This window comes from Zonotrichia leucophrys, chromosome 24, assembly GCF_028769735.1.
Source record: "Zonotrichia leucophrys gambelii isolate GWCS_2022_RI chromosome 24, RI_Zleu_2.0, whole genome shotgun sequence".
In the NCBI taxonomy this organism is placed as follows: domain Eukaryota; kingdom Metazoa; phylum Chordata; class Aves; order Passeriformes; family Passerellidae; genus Zonotrichia; species Zonotrichia leucophrys.
In genome coordinates, this window is record NC_088193.1 from 7,815,675 (window position 1) to 7,834,701 (window position 19,027).

At 42.6% G+C, this 19,027-nt stretch overlaps 2 protein-coding genes and 1 long non-coding RNA gene across 9 annotated transcripts in view; 1 reads left to right on the forward strand and 2 right to left on the reverse strand.

The window, feature by feature from the left end:
- Positions 1 to 1,092, reverse strand: part of APLP2 (amyloid beta precursor like protein 2) — a 49,116-nt gene extending 48,024 nt beyond the window's left edge. For 3 of the 4 annotated variants that reach the window (XM_064732103.1, XM_064732101.1, XM_064732100.1), the window contains exon 1: positions 942 to 1,085. In XM_064732103.1, the coding sequence (XP_064588173.1) occupies positions 942 to 1,022 (81 nt within the window). In that variant the 5' untranslated portion in view covers positions 1,023 to 1,085. Of the gene's footprint in view, positions 1 to 941 lie in introns of all 4 variants that reach the window. The other variant, XM_064732102.1, reaches the window with a different exon arrangement.
- A 1,796-nt stretch (positions 1,093 to 2,888) lies between these two features.
- On the reverse strand, positions 2,889 to 18,821 carry LOC135457368 (uncharacterized). Of its 2 annotated transcripts, XR_010442718.1 has the most exons (4): positions 18,426 to 18,821; positions 5,878 to 6,311; positions 4,732 to 4,820; positions 2,889 to 3,267 (listed from the first exon to the last, which is right to left on the reverse strand). It is a non-coding gene; the product is annotated as an uncharacterized LOC135457368 (long non-coding RNA). The 2 variants fall into 2 exon arrangements; XR_010442717.1 differs by having other exon boundaries at positions 4,732 to 6,311.
- Positions 18,216 to 19,027, forward strand: part of PRDM10 (PR/SET domain 10) — a 47,549-nt gene continuing 46,737 nt past the window's right edge. The window contains exon 1 of one of the 3 annotated variants that reach the window (XM_064731892.1): positions 18,216 to 18,321. The gene's annotated coding sequence lies outside the window, so the exon portion shown is untranslated. Of the gene's footprint in view, positions 18,322 to 18,430; positions 18,535 to 18,584; positions 18,678 to 19,027 lie in introns of those variants that run through there. The other 2 variants (XM_064731894.1, XM_064731890.1) reach the window with 2 other exon arrangements.

The window sequence follows — 19,027 nt, forward strand, 5'->3', positions numbered from 1 at the left end:
AAGCCTGCTAAAATTTACTGTAAACTCTCATATCAAGCCATTCACAAACAGCCACCAGCCTTTTCTTTATCCAGCCCTAAATAACCCAGAACCTCCACAAGACTGATGCAGCTGTTTTGCATTTCCAAACAACATTCAGATTATTAAACTCTGTTTACATGCCATTTCTCAAGCTCAGCACATACTTAGCTCCTTGTTTTTCTCCTTCCCTCTAATAAGACAAGTTATAGTATCAAGTTTTTAAACTCACAAGATTTTCTCCTACTCATCTTGTTGTTTGGAGAGCTAGATTATACTGAGCTCTTAGATTTAGGCAAAAGCTGGAATTTCCTCTGTCCAGTTATTTTCATATATGCAAACACAACACGCGTTTCGTACACACAAAACTAATATATACTCGTTTATGTGTGCGCATGTGTGTATTTATATATACACACACATACAAACACAGACTCCTATGAGCATCTAAGCCATTTCTATTTGAAATGCATAGCCTTTACACTTGGCTGAAGCATCTTCCCCGAATGCCGAGGTACCAGTTCCAACGCAAAGATTTATTTTGGATCCATCATCAACCAAATGGATTCGTTCAACCGAGATTTTTCTCTAGGGAATAGCCCTCTAACAGTCTTCAATGCTTCTGGACCCATCTGAGCTGGCCGCTCCTGTTCCCGTGCCAAGAATGCCGAGGTCACGTCCCCAAAAAAACAGCCCCAAGCATCCCGGTGAGACGGAGCTTCCCGTCCAGATGAGAGCGGCCTGAGGAACACGGCTTTCGCGAAAACACCGGTAAAATACGAACTCACCACCCCGGGAAGGTCTCAAAGACGCTGGACAATCTCCAGGCGGCTCCACACCAGCCGAGACACCCCGAATCCCGCTTACCTCCCGCCTATGCATCGGGTACCCCGGGGGAGCCCTCCCCCACACCCCTCACACACCTCGATGTATCCGGCGAGCGCGGCCGCGGGCCCGAGAAGCGCCAAGAGGGGCAACATCGCAGAGCCCATCGCCGCCGCCATCACCCGCCGCCGCCCGAGCGCAACTGCGGCCGCAGCGCCCCTGCGGGGACCCGCCTCGCCAGGCCCCGCCTCCGCCAAGAGTGACAGCCGCACGAGCCAATCGAGAGGCGGCAGCTAGCCGCACCTCCGCAACGCTTCCAGCCAATGGGGCGAGGCGCAGGGCATGTGGAGCCGCCCCCCGGCGGGAAATGGCGGCCGGCGCTGACGGGAGCCGTGGGGGGACAGTTAGGGCTGGGGCGTGGCCTGGTCGGGCCTTGCCACACCAGGCCTGAGGGAAAACTGCGCATAGCGAGCCCCGGAAAAGGCCGTGGCTTGTATGGCCATTTGGAGGCTAAACGCTTCACCTCACCACTGCGGTGAGCAGGAACATTCTGGGCTAATAAAAGCCTAATGAGGCGTTTTCCTCATCTGAAAATAAAACAATGATGTTTCCCACTCAAAAAACTGTCTCTACATCTATCCCCGATTTCTCAAAGCTCTGGACCCATGTGCAAGCATCAAGTTCCCAGCCATTTGGGTTTCATAATAAAACTCAACACATATGTCCTTCTTTATTTTTTTTTTCTTAAAATACAGCTGTTGAACGATAAGAATGACAATCTTGATGGCTTCATCCTTCTGCCAACACCAGGTGCTCACCAGACATGACCTGGGAGACATCACCTGTGTTGCCACACAAGCTGCTCTGTAAACACAGCACAGCTCTCCATAAACTTTAAATAACATGCATGCATTTAATTAAAAAACAGACACATCACCATCACCACCTTCAGTTTGTGTTTCTTTTCAATCAGAGCACAAGAGCAGTTCCTTCCAGTGCAGATGTTCTGCCACTGCTAGTGCTGCTATTTCAGGACACATTTCTGGCTTTAAAACCAGGTTTTTGTGCCAAATTTGCATTGAGGGTATTTTAATTTCATCATGCTACTTTAAAAATGGAAATTTAAAATAATTAGAATTTTAAAATAAGCAAACTCTTCAGGAAAAAAGCAGATCTACCAAGTGCAGTTGCTGATACCACAGACCTTCCATATGTGTGCAGAGCATTTATTAGTCCCTTTTTAGTACTTTCCTTGGTTTTCCCAATGTAAATGTAGGTCAGTCAGCTCAGGGATGACAAATGACCACCTTGAAGACACAACTGCTAGAGATCCCACTTGTTTCAAGAACATAAGATCTTTAAAAATACCAATATATTTTAGACTTGATGGATTTTTTTTCACACTGACGTGCAGTGAGCCCATTGGCATTAAGTTAGAAAAGCAATATCATGGAAATCACAGAATGGTTTGGGTTGGAAAAGCTCATCTTGTCCCAGACCCATGCCATGGGCAGGGACACCTTCCACTAGACGAGGGTAGACTATCCTATAGATTCCATACATTTGCTTTCATTTTTGTGTGAAGATTCACGAGGTGCTTAAATGGGATAGAAAAAGATCTTAGCACAGAATGTCCCAGTTACAAAACATTTCCATTCTTAACTTCCATATTCTTTACTGGCTCTTACAAGTGCTGTTTTCTGAAATAGGAACATTGCTGAAATATTGCAGATGGGGTAAATCTGTATGACAGATCAATAAGCAGCCCTGTTTTAATTAAAATTGCTGATTGTTCCACTGGTCACTTACTATAGTCTCTTTCTTACACTCTTTGAAAACCCTTAAATCTCTTTTACTGCAGTCCTCTGGCATATATAATTCTCTTTTTAGTCTGGCCAAGTTCAGTTGAAAAACAGAGTAACAAGTTGCTTTTGAAAACTGGCACATTTTATGTAAGTATTTTAATGTGCAATATGAATACAGGAGTAAATAACAAGACAATTCTGAGTTAGGCTTTTCCCTTTACTTAAAAAGGAGGGATGGGTTTTTTTCCCCCAGTCCAAAATGTACAAGTTCTTTATAAATCTTTGGGATGGGACTTTCATTCGAGGTTGAATTTATATAGTATTTAAAGTGCTATATAAATTAATTTACTTTTAATATTTACATAGTGCTTGGTGAGAATTTATGTTCACAGCACTGACTCCAACAGTGTGATCCTTGTTTTTCTGAAAAACTTCAAATCTAGTGACTCTTGGAGAAGTCTCTCTGATAAGTATGAGGTACAAACTTAGCTGCATCCTCACCTGCTCCTAGTCCTGAACTGTAGATACACCAGGGTGTTAGAGCTGAAGTCCTGCAGTGAGGCTAAAACACAGGATATTCCTCTTCAAGAGCCAAGGCCATCAGTGCTCAGTTCACTGCCTAAAAAGCAAGTGAGAAATCAAAGTTTGAAGAATAACACATTTCCCTTCATACAGAGAGATCAGTCCTACCAGGACAAAAAGTCCCCAGAAAAAAAGGTTTTATCTCCCAGACCTTGGTCATTCCTTGGTGATGATCAGGAGCTCTACATGCAACTAAATTCATATGACTGCAGGATGGCAGGGAGAGAGATTGAGATAAGAGCCTCCAGTAAGATGCAAATGGAATTCCATCAGTTGGAAAAAACACAAAGGCTTTTAGCATGAAAAGGATTTGGGGATGGCTTTTTTCAGCCACCTGTCCACACAGGTCACTGCAGGCATAGTGGCATGATGGCCATGTTTAATTCAGTGCAGAGGTTTATTTCAGGTGAGCACTGGTACTTGTCTGTTGCCTGTGACAACAGCACCAATTTGAATCAATGCTCCAAGGCTGCAGCATTCCCTAAGACACCTCTCCTGCTGTTAAACCTGTTAGGTAGGCGACAGCTTACATTTACTTCCAAGAATTGCGTTTTACCCAAGTTCTGGAGCTCTTAGTGCCCTTTTCCAGGACATCTGGGCTAATGAAGCACTGAGAATCTCATCCTCACCTTTGGCTGCCAATGTTTATTCTGTAAGAAATGTTTCAAGCGATCATCTCTGCCCCTTTTGACTTGCAAGACCATGATTTTGTAAACAAAAAGAGCATATTTGTGATTGCAAAAATGTACTCTGAAAGAATAATGTTAAATTCATGATAAAAAGAGCAAACAGAAGTCATCAAGGAATGCACCTGGTACCATTAAATTCTCTCATTAAAGCAGCAACTGTATAAAACTTATGCATTGAGATCCTTTCAGTACCTAGAGAATAAGTTCAGGAGAAGTGAGGAAATCTTTGAAGATTCCCACCATTCTCCTGAATTCCTGAAATTAAAGTGTAATATTAGTCTAACCAGTGAATTGTAATCCTGTACAGCTAAACTTCATTGAAGATTTAAAAGGCGGATCGCATCATTTGTACTAGTTCTGTGTGGCAGGTATGTGCAAGGTAGAGCTTGCAGAGGTAGAACTGAGTCAATCTGCATTTTAGGAGGTAGAATGCAAACTGAAGTTAGAAACAACTAAAGAATATGGTGGGATTAAGTAAAGAACTCCCTACTGCTTATTATTGGAGTATCATAATCATACTCCAATTGTACTACTGCTGAATACAATTCAGCAATATAAGAAATACTAAGCAGTGCTTCTAGGAAAAATATAGTGCACAAATGATGCCCACCTAACTGCCCCAACTCATCTGGAGCCATCCTGCCCTTCAGGCAAGACCTCTACCTATCATCAAGGCTGTGTAAGGGGCAGAAAGCAATGCAAAACTGTTACTAGCCAACTCAAACTTGATCCAACATCCAGCTATTTAAGTGCCTGTGGGACATAATATTTCTCCAGACTCAAAAATAACATCAGAAGGTTGCCAACGTCACCTGGAATTGGGCATCTGTATTTGTCTACAGCACTTCTGTGTGGAAGTCTAGGGTTCTTGCAGCCTTGCAGCTCAGCCTTCCATTTGTGACTGAAAATGACACAGTGGGGACAAGATGTAGGAAGTCCAGCAGCAGTGAGATGAAGGAAACTGCTGAAGAAACTGGGCTTAAGATATACAGTGAGAACAAAGATGCTCCATAGAAATATGGTAACAAAAAATGCAGAAACGTTGAGAGGCAGACAGGAGCTTAAAAACAAAAAGGTGATTTGTAGAGGAATACAGTGAAGTTCAGAAGAGTGAAAGGATGGAGAATAACAGGGAAAAATGGAATAACTGCAGACGTGACAAAAACAGCACAGAAATCTGTGAAAAGAAGTGACATAGTAAATGGTGGTGGACAGTAAGCCTTTGTTTCTGCTCAGAGACTTCTTTAAAAGGGATTGGCAGGGAAGGGAGAAAATCTACTTTTCATTATTCCAATAAATCCTTAACTCTTGCTAGCCTTTTTCCCACTGCTCTGGTCCATGCCTGAAACAGTGTCATTCATCTGGCTTCCACTGACATGTCTGAAGTGGGCAGATCTGCACAGGAGTTTGTGCTGTATTCACCTCAAACAGCACAGTCCTTGCCTATTGCATGTAACAGACTGTTAAGGAAACAAGCCTGGCATTAATACTCCTGTAACTGAAATTAACCTAACCTTTTTTTAGGTTTGGAGATATTACAGCTTTGCTGAAGCACCAGCACAGAAAGGTTCAGTTGCATTGCAAAATGAAAAATGCATCAATCCAGGATGCTTAAGGGCAGCATAAGAGAGTGGCTGCTAAGGAAAGCTGCTGCTCCTTCAACATTCTGCATATGAATCTCAGCATCCAGAAAATGTGCTAAATCTATGACCTCCTCTCATTTCTAGATGGGGGGCAAAACCATTGGTGAATTTAATTGGACAATTTGTTTTTCTGAAGACTAGCCAAGGCAAAAGCAACATCTGAGAGACGGGAGGAATTCATTTTGGAATAGATTTGTATGTATGTAGGATTCACTTCCCAGGAAAAGAAATTACTTCTGATATATAATTCAATAGAGTAATGAGCCCACATTCAGACTGAGGATCCCACATACAGAAATAGCAGAGACTAGCTACCTTTTTAGCTAATACACAAACTGGGAATTTATGCTGCTCATTTTCTCTCTACAGATGGATCCGAGGCTTTGAGCACTGGCAGCAACACCTGATGCTTCTCCAAGGAACTGAACACAAACATTGAATGTGACACTTCAAGAGAGAACTCAAAGATTGAGGTTCTAGAGGTCTACAAGTAAAGGCACAGAGAAGACGTGTTGGGGAGAGAGGAAGGAGAGGCTGCTTTGCAGAAAATCTTTAGTGAACTCTCATCCTCTTGCTCGGTGAGACGTATCTTCCTGCAATGGCATCCAGTCTCCTTTATCTCTTCTAGTCCGTGAAGACTGAAGCGATGTTTAACCTCTGAAGATGGCAGTCAGTCGTTCATGAATCAAGGCAAACAAACCATTCCAACCTAAATAAGCTGAGTCCCACAGCTGTGGTAGAGAAGACATCTGAAAGAGAAAAAGCCCACAATTAAAAAGAATCCATCAACAACTGATGAGTTGTTTATCATTACGGTGCTGAGATTTCTCCTGTTGTCCTTGGATGTTTCTTCCCTCACCCCTCCTCTGCTTTCCTGTATCAGTCATTTCAGCAGTGTGAAAGGTTGTTCATTTTACAGAGGTCTTTAATGAAAGATGAAAATTCAAATATGTTATAATTAGCTGCAGTTCCACATAAGTCAGTATTATTGCAGCTTTTATATTAGATCCTCATTTGTCCCACAAATGATTGTGTCAAATATTACAGTAGAATGATTAATGACATCAGACATAATGGAAGGATTAAGCATTGATACAGGAGACTTGCTTGAGAAGAATAATTTTAACTTCTTTTCACTTATAATTTATTTTTGTCCTATACTGTAAAAGAAACCTGAAATTGAAAATAAAAATGGCTTGTGTTCCTGGCAAGTAACAGAAGACATCTGATTCATTATTTAATTCTTCATTCAGTATTCATTGGTAGATTAAAAGCCAAATCATCGTAACAAATGGCACAGCAATGAACAACATGGAATATAAAAACCTCAGGACTTGTCCTGCTGAATAAATGTGGAATCATTTACATCTTTGAAGATAAGTGTAATTCAACAGCAAAAAATTGATTCCTCCCTCTGCAATCAGGTCTGATTCAGCATCTGTTCCATCAGGCATCATGGAATTGCCTGTGCTAACAAGCTGTTTCACGGCACACTAAAGTCACCTTTTATTTCACCACCAATCACTTGTTTGAGCAGTTACTCAGTTTGCAAGAACAGGGTGTATGAGGAAGTTATGACACAGGAACAGGCAATAAGGAATTTAAAATGTCTAGAAGACACATCATGTCTGATAATACAAATTACTGGGAACTGTAGTTTTCCATCAGCTGCATGGTACCTTTAAGTGCTTTTTTTTCCCTTTTGCACTTAAAAGCAGAATAACTTCAAAAATCCCCTCCTTACTTTAATTTGGTATCAGCACAGAAGGCTGCAGTTTGAATCATTCTATTTAAACAAATATTAAGACATTTCCTGTTACAATCATTGGGGCCTCACAGTTCTCAAACACCAAGTCATCCTTCTTATTTCAACACATGAATATTGACTTTCAGTGCTCGAAATGCACACCTGGAGACACAGGACCTGCAGCTTTGCCTCCAGCACTATCACCAGACCCGACATTGGGAAGGAGCTATAGGGTCTTTTCTGAGCAGCAGCCTGGTCTTCCACTGATAGTCAGAGGAAAATCAGTGGGATACAGGAATTCCCAGTCACAGGAATTCATATTTGCAGACCTTGCTCTACAAGTTCTTTATTTCAATGCTCCAAATACACCCAGGGCTCTACAGCACTATTGACTTACAAACTCATTCAAGAGAGAGGCTTCATATTGTGCTCTGGGGTTTTTATAACCTTTGAAACAGAGTTCTTTGGAGGGCCACAGGAAGTGAAATGCAGCAGTGCTTTGGCAGGTTTTAAACTCCTAAAGCAGCAAGAAGTTTGAATATAGGTTCTCTTGGTGATAAGAAATACAGAAATACATGTATTTGAAGTCAGTGTCAGTTGAATAAAGGCAAAGGGCAGGACACAGCTGAAAAGAACTAGGACATGTAAGTAGAAGCTGAATCCCAGTGTCTCCAAGGGAAGGAGGGGGCCGCCTACAACTTCCACCCCAAACCCATGGCCTGAGGGGGAGAACAGGCTCTTTCTGAATCACATTTTCACAGAAGCTGAGTCAGCTCCTGAGAGATGTTTAACTAAGTCTCTGTTCTGCAACTTTCCAATAGTCTTTTCCCATATCTTGCAAAAGGCTGAATATGAACTTGCTCCTTTTATTTTACCATGATTTTCCCTCATAGGAGAGAGAACAGCCTGTGTCTTTTGCCACTCAAAGCTTGCCAAGGCTCAAAGATCTCTTTTCTCCCCCAAAATTAAAAGACATTTTGCCCCACAATAATGAAAAACACCATTTTGAAGGAGAGCTTCACACTGATATCAGAGTATTCCGTGTTTTTGGAAGCAAATTACTAGGCTTCCTCTAACTCTAGGCGTCCTGCCTTGTCCCAGTCACTTGGTCGACTCCCCAAGGTCTCCACCAAAATGTAGCTCATTGGCTAAGTTATAGAAAAGGAGTCTTAAGTAGAGCACTCTATTGAGGTTTGAGTTTTCACTTTAAAATGCAAATGGATGGTAGTTAATTCCCCTTTGGGATTTAAGAGCTTAATTTAAAATGGGAAATGATGATACAAAAATATGTATCAGAAAGCATTGCAGTGTGAAAATGAATCCTTTGCCACATGAATGCAGATTCTTAGGGTCAGCAGACATCTTCATTTATCTGTATTTTAATAGTTTCCCTCAAAACTCCTTTTGGCTAAATTCTTCCTCAGTGTACTACTTGGTACAGTCTCAGTGGACAGCAATAAGGACAAAATTTGACCATGTTTTCTATTTTCTAAAATCTTATAGATCAGCATATTTAAACACATCAATATTTTGCTGGGCATGATAAATAACACCCTCATTTCTCTTAAGATGTCTAACAAGACCTTTTCCATACTTACTGAAAATACAGCTAAATGACAGGCCCATTTGCCAGTTCTTTGTCAACTGAGAAGGCTAAAAAGCAATTTTAAAAAAAGCTGCTTAGCAAAGATGTTAAATCAATGTTTGCTAACCAATTGCAAAAGTCTTCCATCTCCCTTTCTTTCTCACAGCTACCATTTTACTTCTAATGGGGGAGAAAATAAGCATATATAATTATGTCTTTAGATCAATTTATGCTTAAACACATATAAACACACAGATACACCTCTGCAACCTTACTTGGTGATGCAAGTACTGTAATCTGTAGTTAAAATTCAGAGTGCTCCAATCCTTGCATGATCAGAACTCAAGTAACTCAACCAGATTCCTTCTATTTGTTCTGTCTTCTGGAACATATATCTGTACATAACCCTTCAAAAGAATCACTTCTATGCACACAGACACTGGCAAAACCACATCCACCAGTTTTCATAAACCTTATCCCAGCAAAGGATGGAACTGCATCAGCATGAGATAAAAAATACAGATCACAGCAGGCAACTGCAAAGCTCCTTGTCTCTGTTTAGAAAGGTGTAAACCTGGGGTCAGGGTGATTATCTAGAAATTATTTGTATTTGGATACACTTCCTTTGGCACATGGGCGCAGAGCTGTGGCCAGGAAGCACATGTGGGGTGGTAAAAGGGGAGCAGCCCCCAAGCCAGGTGTTCCCCTGGCCAACACCATGTACTGATCCAGCATCAGCTGCATCATCTAGAAAAAGCACATGGGTAGATCTCTTGGCAGGGTCAGTAATTAAATATTTGTATCACCTAAAAACCAACAATGACTTACACAAGCCTTATTTCAAGCTTTCCCTCTTTCTGTACAAGACCGTATCAAATAGTCAAACATTTTGGTTTTGCCCTTCTTTTTGTTTCCATGTTTTTCTTTCATATTGCAAACTGTCCAATTTCTCCAGGCTCTGTTCTCTTTTTTTTTGTTTTTGTTTTCGTTTTTGTTTTTGTTAGACTGACTTCAGTCAAACCCTAGGTCTGAAAGTCCCCAAACAGTCAACAACGAACATATTTCGGTGTGGTAAATTTGAGAAGTCACAATAAGGGCTGTGGTATGGTACAATGATATCACTCACAGAGGACTGTTACTTCATTGTGAATAGAAACAGCATCTGGAACGGGGCAGGAAATCACTTACCAAAGGAGAATCCAAGAAGTACAGCAATGAAAAATAAGATTCAAATGAGTTTATGGCTAGGTAAGTTGTTGTCTTTGTTGGGAAGATGTTTCTTTAAAGTCAGGGAAGGAAAAATATTTCACATGATGTCTTTTTGCCACTTTCAACTCCAATGTTTGTCAATAGCTTTTTAACAATTGCATGATTCACTATTGAGTGTTCCATGCCAAGAGAAGTCAGCATTCTGTACAGCAGAGGGCTCTTTCATTCCTTTTTATTTCATACTTCTGTTATCAACCAACATGTCAGCTGTGAAATAAAACCTGGAGAAAAGCTTTGAAAGGAGATAAATTCCCAGCAGGTGTCACAGAAATATTGAATTGACATTTAGTCTTCGTTACACCTTCTGTGGGGTTTTGCTGTGTTACAGTTGCTGTATACTAAATTAAATAGGATTTTAAAATACTTTTTTCTACACTGAAAGAGAAAGTGAGCAGGTAAAAATAAAACTAGGTAAGTGATGGGAAAAAAAAGAGAAACAGGCATCACCAGCACAGTTCCTAAAAGTTCTGCAGGGAATTAATGAGGAAAGAGCAGAAAAGGGGAGCCAGGATGTGGAATTCAGTGCAAAGATGAATACAGGAAATCACAGAATCCCAGAATGTTTTGGATGGGAAGGGACCTCAAAGCCCATCTCATTCCACCCCTTCCATGGGCAGGGGAGACTTTCCACTAGACCAGGTTGCTCCAACAAGGAGCATCCAACATGGCCATAAACACTTCCAGGGATGGGGCAGCCACAGCTTCTCTTCTCTGTGCATTTACAACCTTTTGAGGTTAAGGAGAACCACCAGGATGTGAAGCAGCTCATTCAACTTTTAGGGTGTTCTTGGGTGAAACAGAACTTGCCAGAGAGAATAATTCAGCTCATATTAAGCTGATCCAAGTAGTGAAAAATGACCTTGTCATCTTAGGCCTATTCCTGTTCTTTGCCTTCCTGAATACCTCAGCAATTATAAGAATAACTTTCAAGATAATCTTACCACAGTGGCAACGACATTTCAGTGTAAAAATCAGCTTCTGAGGGACTGGGCCTGCAGCTGCCAAGCTTCTTGATTAAAAATACTTGACATTTGCTTTGAGAAGTGCCATTGCTATTACCATGCTCTACTATTCAAGCAAATTCACTAAGCAGCACATTTTGGAAATCAGGGCTCAATGTCTGGGCTCTTTTGATAAACTTGAAGAGTCCATATCCTACCTGAGCTCCCAGTGGGGTATACTGGCTTTAGAGACAGTCTTCCCAAGCAAACAGATTAAAGAGCCCTGGGAAATACCAGTTCTATTCTAACAGCAAAACTCTGGAAACAAGTCTCCAGGGGGATCCCTGCAAAATGAAGGCAGAGCAGGCAGAGCAAACCCAACATGATGCAGGACACACTAGCACTGTCAGCTGGAACTGCAGCAAATCTTTTATTGTGAAATGCAGGCTCATGTTCAGGCAAGCAAATCTGGAATTTTTCCACTATGTGCAGGCTGCAGTTACAGGAATTCAAAGCAACAGTTTAACAATTCCATAATAACAGAGAAATGCAAAGTCCTGTCCTAACTTAACCATGTAAATCCGCTGCTTAGAAAAAAAGCACCTTTGTTTTGGGTCAGGCTTGCCAGGTGCCTGGGCACACCTGGAGTACATAACATTTGGCTGCACCTGGATAACATCACCAGAACTTTGACAATGAGGATTATTTCCTGAAAGAAGACTAGTTCAAAAGGTTATGTTCTATTCACTAAAAGATTTTGGGGAAGCAAATTTGTTATTTCTTCCCAGACTACAGTATCTGCATCCTTCCTCCAGTGTTGTTTGACTGAAGCACAGCAGAAGCCCTGCCAGCATTCCCCGCTCTGGGCAGCTCTGTGCTTTCCCCCTGAACAGCACAATCTTTTGTTTTTCCTATCTGTGTGACTACAGAAGTTTCTTTTTTGTAGCCATCTGCACCGAGGCAGAGGCCCCAGCTTCAATCTTAATGGCTGTCTGGAATGATACAATTTGGTTTTTATCATCTTCAGAGATAAGGCAGCCTTAACTCCCTGAAAAATCCTGGCACTTGCTCCATTTGATTCCTCCTGTTTTCCTAACCCAGGTGTTTTCAAAGCTATTCATGTACCTGTCTACAGTGTGGGTGGAATATACTTAACTTCCAACTCAGTTAAGTTGGAAAACATTCCCTCCTTTTGAACCGATCACTCACTAAACAAACATTTCTCTTCTACCCAGACAACTACCCTCTTGAAGGACACATCTGACTGCAAAGAACCCCACTGCAAAAATACTTTGAATGTAGTCCAAAATGACAGCAGTCCTAGGGTCTGCTCAGACAGCACCTGCTGCAGGGTCAGAACTCACACAGGAAACCCCAATCCCCAAGTGGTGACCGACAACACAACCCCACCCACAGGCCATAAAGGGGGTTTCTTAAAATCTCAGAATACTGTAAGAAAATGTCAGCAGTGTTTTTCTTTCCAAAGATCTAATTTTTAAAATGTTATGATAAAAAATTAAAGAATAACTTAAGACCATAGTAAGTAAAGGCTTGAAATTAAGGAAAAAAAAGCCAACCACAACTGTATTTTCCTTTTTTGTGTGCCAGTCCTATAAGCTGTTAACAAATAGGGTAATAATACAAATATTAGATTTAAGACTGACTCGATTTATACCTTTATGAAAAAAAAAAGCCAAACCGACTTCTCTAAGAACCCATGGCTAAATCAGGCCTAAGATCTACCTTTAGCACCTGAGCAGCAGTATACCACTAAGTTAGACTTCAGAGGCAACTCATAAATCCTCCTGATCCCAAACAGCTTCACCTGGGACTATTCCCCCATCCCCAAGCCCAGGAGTCCTACTTAAGCCAAGTTTAGGGCCATTGCTTCTTGTCTGAGTAATTCTAGAGGAGTCTTGGGTTTTAGCTTAGTATCAACTGTAACTGGCTATGGATCTTGAATCTGTGCTAGTGCTGTAGATTAGGTAAGTTACTAATGGATTTTGTCCTAGTTTCATTACCAGCCTCCATCATGACATGCAAATTTGATTCTAATTTTGGACTCAGGTCTGCCTTGTCCTCTTGAACTTGCCTGCTGATCTGTATTTTTGAATGGTCTCTAGATGTCATCTCTAGATGAATCTTAGTTATCTTCTATAGGTGCTGAAGGATGGAATGGGAACTGGTGAGTATTTCCACAAGCTTGGACATCCAGACATTTAGATAAGAGCTGGGGCTATCCCAGGGGATGTTTTTTGCCCTTAAAAATCAATCACTTTCTAAAACTGCATCACCTGTAATGAAATCTTCTCTGTAAAAGCCCTGTTGCCCCACTAGAGCAGCAGGGCTGGGTAGACAGCTGGGAATGAGGAATGTGCTAGACAGCAGGAAACAAAAGGAGCATGGTTTGTGTAGTCTGACAAAACAAATCTCAGTGAGGATGTGATTGCTGTCTATAAACACATCAGGAGAGTAAACACTGCGGGTAAGGATAAATACCCTACTTAAAAGGCATGAAATAAGTAGAAGTAGACTTTAGAAAAAAGAATCAACTTGTCTTCAGTGATGTTTTTAGTTTCTTGTTCAAAACTGCAAGAATAAACATCTCAGTTTCTCATCAGGGAAAGCCTGCTCAAGTTATATACTGAGGTGTCTGTGACAGAGGGGATTTGGTAGCTTGGAAACTCTCTGCCAGCTCCTACATCCATCAGAAGGTCAGACTTCTAATTTCTAACTCCTGCAGAAGGAGAAGGACTGACCATCTGACAGAAAAATATTTTTATCTTTATACATCCTGAAAAAGGATACAGAGTTTTCCCAGCTAGGAGACTTACTTTTAGCTCTTCTATAAAAAGCCAAGATAAACAAGAGTCTAGAGTTAGTACATGTACTAAATTAAATCTCAAAATACAATTTTTAAAAAGAAAATGTGGCTGTTGTCTAAATGTCTACCATAAGTTATCACTGAATGTGTTTTTATGTTGCCCCTTTTATTAATCTACCAAATGTATGCAGGAGCAGGAGGAAGATCTCTGAAGATCCCTTCTTTCCTGACAGAGGTGGAAGAAGGCTGACTGTCATTGCCACATTTTGAAAAAGGTTGTCAAAGGCTGGATCAAATCCTTTCCCAGTGCTGGAGACAAATCTTCTGGAAAAATTAGAAATCTTGTATAATGCGCTATCATTTCAATAATTATTTTATAATTTTAAATAGAGTAATAATTTTAATAGAGACTATTAAACCTTTATTTAAATTTCTAGTGAACTCAGAAACATCAAAAAGCATGGAGAGTCATTCTGGCCTGATTAATGGAAAGGAAACCCAAACATCCTCTGTGTTTACTTTGCAGTTGATGCACAAATTATTTCCTACTAATGACAATGCTTCTACACAGCCAGGGCTGGGTCATGGAGACATCTCAACTCCAGTGGGAAATCAGCTGGTAGGGGTGGGTGCTGGCAGTTACGGCTGTCAGGATCATGGGAGCCAAGATCCTTCCCAGAGAAGAAATGTGTGCACTAAATGAACAGTAATCCCAGCTAAAGAAGGAGCTGACCTGGATTTGAAAGTGAACTACATCTGTCCAGCACAGATTTCTGGGAAATGCTCCAAGAATGAATCTCTGGCAATGCAGAGAAGAACTGGGTTGCACTGGAGTTACTGCACTTGCCTAAACTGGGCTGACTAGAACCACGACATAGGCTGGGCCTCCACAGGAGCAGCTGAGCACAAGAAGGAAAAATCCCTTTCTAACCCTGCAGAATCTTGCAAAGAGACAGTTTGCAGCAAAAGCTATGATATGCCAAGCTCCCAGTTGATTTGTCTCCTTAAAACCATGGGATGTCAAGGCATCATCAGGAGCAGCAGCTGCCTTTATAAATATTGTTCTAATGGAGTCAGGGAGATGTTGGTGTGTGAGGGGCAAAATATTTTCTCTGCAGGCATTGTGGCATCAGGACTTACTTTTCCTATCCCAACACCCCAGCAGAGCTTTGCTAAAAAGATTTTCATGAACTGAAAAGCTGCCTTTTCCTAAAACTTGCTGTATCTTTTACCAAATGACCAGTGAAAATCAGGGGGATTGGGGGCGGGGTGATGATGCAAGTTGTTTCCTGACTTATTTTTGTGCCTCTTTATTATTAACAATTGGAAGAGAAATGCCACTTGGTTGGGTACAAATCAGGCAAAAAGAGAACCAATAGTGAATGCATGAGGTGAATGCTTCAGCTAATGGTATGTTGTTCATTTAATATAAAATTTAAATTTTTGAGTTGGTGTAGGTACTATTACAACACCCTCAAACTTGTTTTAGTCATTTTTTTTCTTGCAGTTAAAGGGATTAATTCAGCATGTTTAAAAAACAGACAAATTTTTTGGGAGAGGAGTGATCCTGAGAACCAAAATAAAATAACTTTATTGTACTTGTATGTGTTTTACATGAGGCCATTTTAATTAAATTTATTGTGGCTTACTCTAAACTAGTGAATTCATGTTTTGTATTCTCTGTGCAGGATGGAAAAGTAATTACATTTCAGTTGCATTATAATTTAGCTGGTTGTAACAGGGACAGGGCTAAAGTTCTTCCATCTTCTCAACTGGAGTTTTAAATCACAGCCAGCTGCTGACTTACATGAGGGTGGGAAGTGGGTGCCACAAAGCATAGCCCAATTCCATGTGCAGTTTAATTTAGGAATCTAGACCTAAGTACCTACTTGTCATGCACAGAATGAAACGGGGAGGTCACCAGGACCAGGAAGGCAGTGGCTGCTTCTATAACTCAAATGAGTTTAGAGCACTTGAGCATTTTTCTTTGTCATATTTAATCTATATGTTGCTCAAAATGGGATTATGTCATGGAGAAAAATCCAATAACCCAAATAAAACCTGAAATATCCATATGGATGGGAAAAAAACAGGAAACCTGTCTAGGGGTCTGAGAGAGGCTTGGGGAGCAGCTTTAGGGAGTAGGGTCCAGGGATGGGAGGCTTCTTTTTATGGCAGAGACTTAGGAGTGGCTTTTCTAGGTGAAAGGAAGGGGTGAGGAGATCCAAGGAAAAGAGGGCAGAAAGATATTCATGAATAAATTAAATGGGGTGGAGTTCCAGTGTGCTTTTCCACCTGGAATCTGAAAAGGGGGGAGAAGTCAGGCAGTACACTTGCTTCCATCTAGGAACTAGTGGAGAAATGAATGCTGGAGTCACCAGAGGGAAGAGACAGAACTGGTTTCTGTCAGATGAGAGAAATTGCTGTAGCAGCAGCATCCAAATGAGATGATGCAGGCATGGAGACATGGATCTGATGGCCTGGGAGCTGAGCAGGATTTTCAGGAGGGTTCCAGCACCTTCCAGACTGGAGGTGAAGAGGGGTATTTCATATCATGCCCTTGAACTATGCAGATTAGAAATAAATAAATTAACCTCATGTGAAGGCCTCTCTCTCTGCCAGCACAAGGCTGTGGAGGAAACAAAGCCTGTGCTGGAGCATCAGAAACAACACATCAAATGTGGGAATTACAATAGGCATTACATCAGATGCCGGATACTGCAGGGTATGAATCACACCAGCATCTGGCAGCTTTGGTGCATCCACAGCAAACTTGCATTAATTTGACTCCAAAGGGAAAAACAAATAACCTGTGGAACAACTTTCAATGTGAGCCCTGTTTCAGGAAAGGGCACTGTTCTGTATTCCACCATGGGGCTACATCTCTTGTGGTAGAGCTACCAAGTCTTTAAAAATGTTAGGGAGACTATTGGAAAACTTAAATAAAAATACACTTTGATTTTTTTCAAAAAAAGTGACACATGCAGGTTTTAAAATTTATAAGAAATAAAGCAGTTTTGATTGCTTTTATGTGTTTCCTTGCTGTCCTGAAGTTTCAGTACAGTATAATGAAATTGAAGCTGGTTCTATGGGACAAAGAAATAAACTGGCTCCATGACTCCCACAATTTAAATTAAGATAACTGCCCAGAGATGTAAAGAAGTATAGTTAGGGGGAAGAAAATGAACAAACTTCTAAAGTAAGCTAATTCTACTGACTTGAGGTGTAAAACCCATATCTAACATTTTAATATCAAGTTCATCAACACAATTTAGAAAACTTGTATCTCTGTGGGCTGTTTTTGAAATTTTGATTGCTCATGGAAGGGGGTCAGTACAACAGGGGATGATTTCAATTTACAACAGCAGCTCTTAATTTAAAAGACTAGTCCAGGCTTTAAAAAGACAGACCTAATGGAGAGTTACATTTAATGGCACCAAGATCTGACCCTCTCATTGGTCTCCCAGCACAGAGACTGAGCAAAACCAGTTCTGTAAAAGTAATGATTAATATTTAACCCAAATTTCCCCTATCTGTCCTCCTGGACAGATGGCCCATTGAGGGATCGGTAGCTGCCCACACTGCAGTGAGCAGTGGTTTCACAGTGGTCCCACACAGTCCATGAAGCCATTTAGAATAAAACTAAAAGGTCCTAAACACAGGGATTGTCTGGCTTAAATATCTACTGAGCTACTTGGTTAAAGAGCTACCTGAGTGTGTGCTAATGGCAAGTGAGTGATAAGAAAGGGATGTTTTTCCGTGCCACCATAATACAAATAGATAAATACTAAACACAAATATGGCAGTAACCACACTGGAATGACCAATTAGTTACATTTTTGAACAACAGTATTATCCTTCTTTGAGCAGACATTTAGGACTCAGACACATGTACCATGAAGAAAAATTTTACAGCACTATTTAGGGACGTTTTAGGCAGGAGGAGCCCTTTAGTGGGCATTTTCTCATGGGTTGACCTTCAACAGATATTAATAGCTCACGTTTCAGCTTTAAGTAAAATTCTAGTGGAATCCACTGGTTTTGACACAATTTTAGGTAATTATGCTCCAAGGGGCTGCAGAGCATTGCGGATGGGATTTCACGAGAAGTTTGGGAGTCACCTTCTTATCCAGAAGGGAGCGGGGAATGGGCCCGGCCCGACCTGCCCGGGAACATTCGGCGTGAGGGACGTCGGAGGTGTCGCCGCTCTGCCCCTTCCCGCCACCAGGGGGCGCCCGGTGCCCCGCGCCACCCCACAGCAGGGGGCCCTGCTGGCGGCGCCCACACCCCCAGTGCGGGGGCGGAGCGCCGCGATGAAAAGCGCGCTCTGATTGGCGAAGATACCCCTGGCGGGGATGAGAGAGGGGCTCTGATTGGCGGCCAGCAGCCGAAGGTGAGAGTGAAAACCTGGGCAGAGGACCCCCCCCCCCCACCCCCTACGGATCGGGGTGTGTGTCGTCGTCCCAGCCCCCCCCCCCGGCGCCTCAGCCCCCTGACCTGGGCGCTCCAAGCCTTTCCTTGGGGAATTCTGTGCCCTACCGTGGCTGGCGGAGGAGTTTCAACCAATCAGCGCGCGACGGCGCGGCTTGTTGCCAGGCAGATTATGGTAATGAGGCCCGGGCGGCCACCCGCCCCTCCCCCCCCGCTCTGCAGCTACCATTGTGAGGTGAGGACAGGTGGGGGGGTTCGGGGCCGCTGCAGGGCCGGCGGCAGCGGCCGGGGCGCGGCGCCCGCACGGGACCCCCTCAGGTAACGCGATGGGACGGTCCGGGAGGGCAGCGCGGCCCGGGGACGCCGCGGGGACCCGCCGGGGGTTTTAGACTTGTTGTTTTAGTCGCACCCAAGATGGCGCCCAGAGCTGGCGGTGCGGGGCCGGGATAAACCGTTCGCTCCCGCCAGTGGGGGGGGGGAAGAGGAAGTAGGGCGTACTCATTCCCTTCCCCCCACACCCCGCGGGAGAGGTACAGTCCGCTTTCCCCCCACCCTAGTCGGGATCCCCCACCCGCCCCGGACACGGGAAGAAGGGGGTGCCCCCACCCTTGTTCCCCCCTCCCTACGTGGTACGGTCCAGACCTCGGCACCTGAGCGGTGGGGGGGTG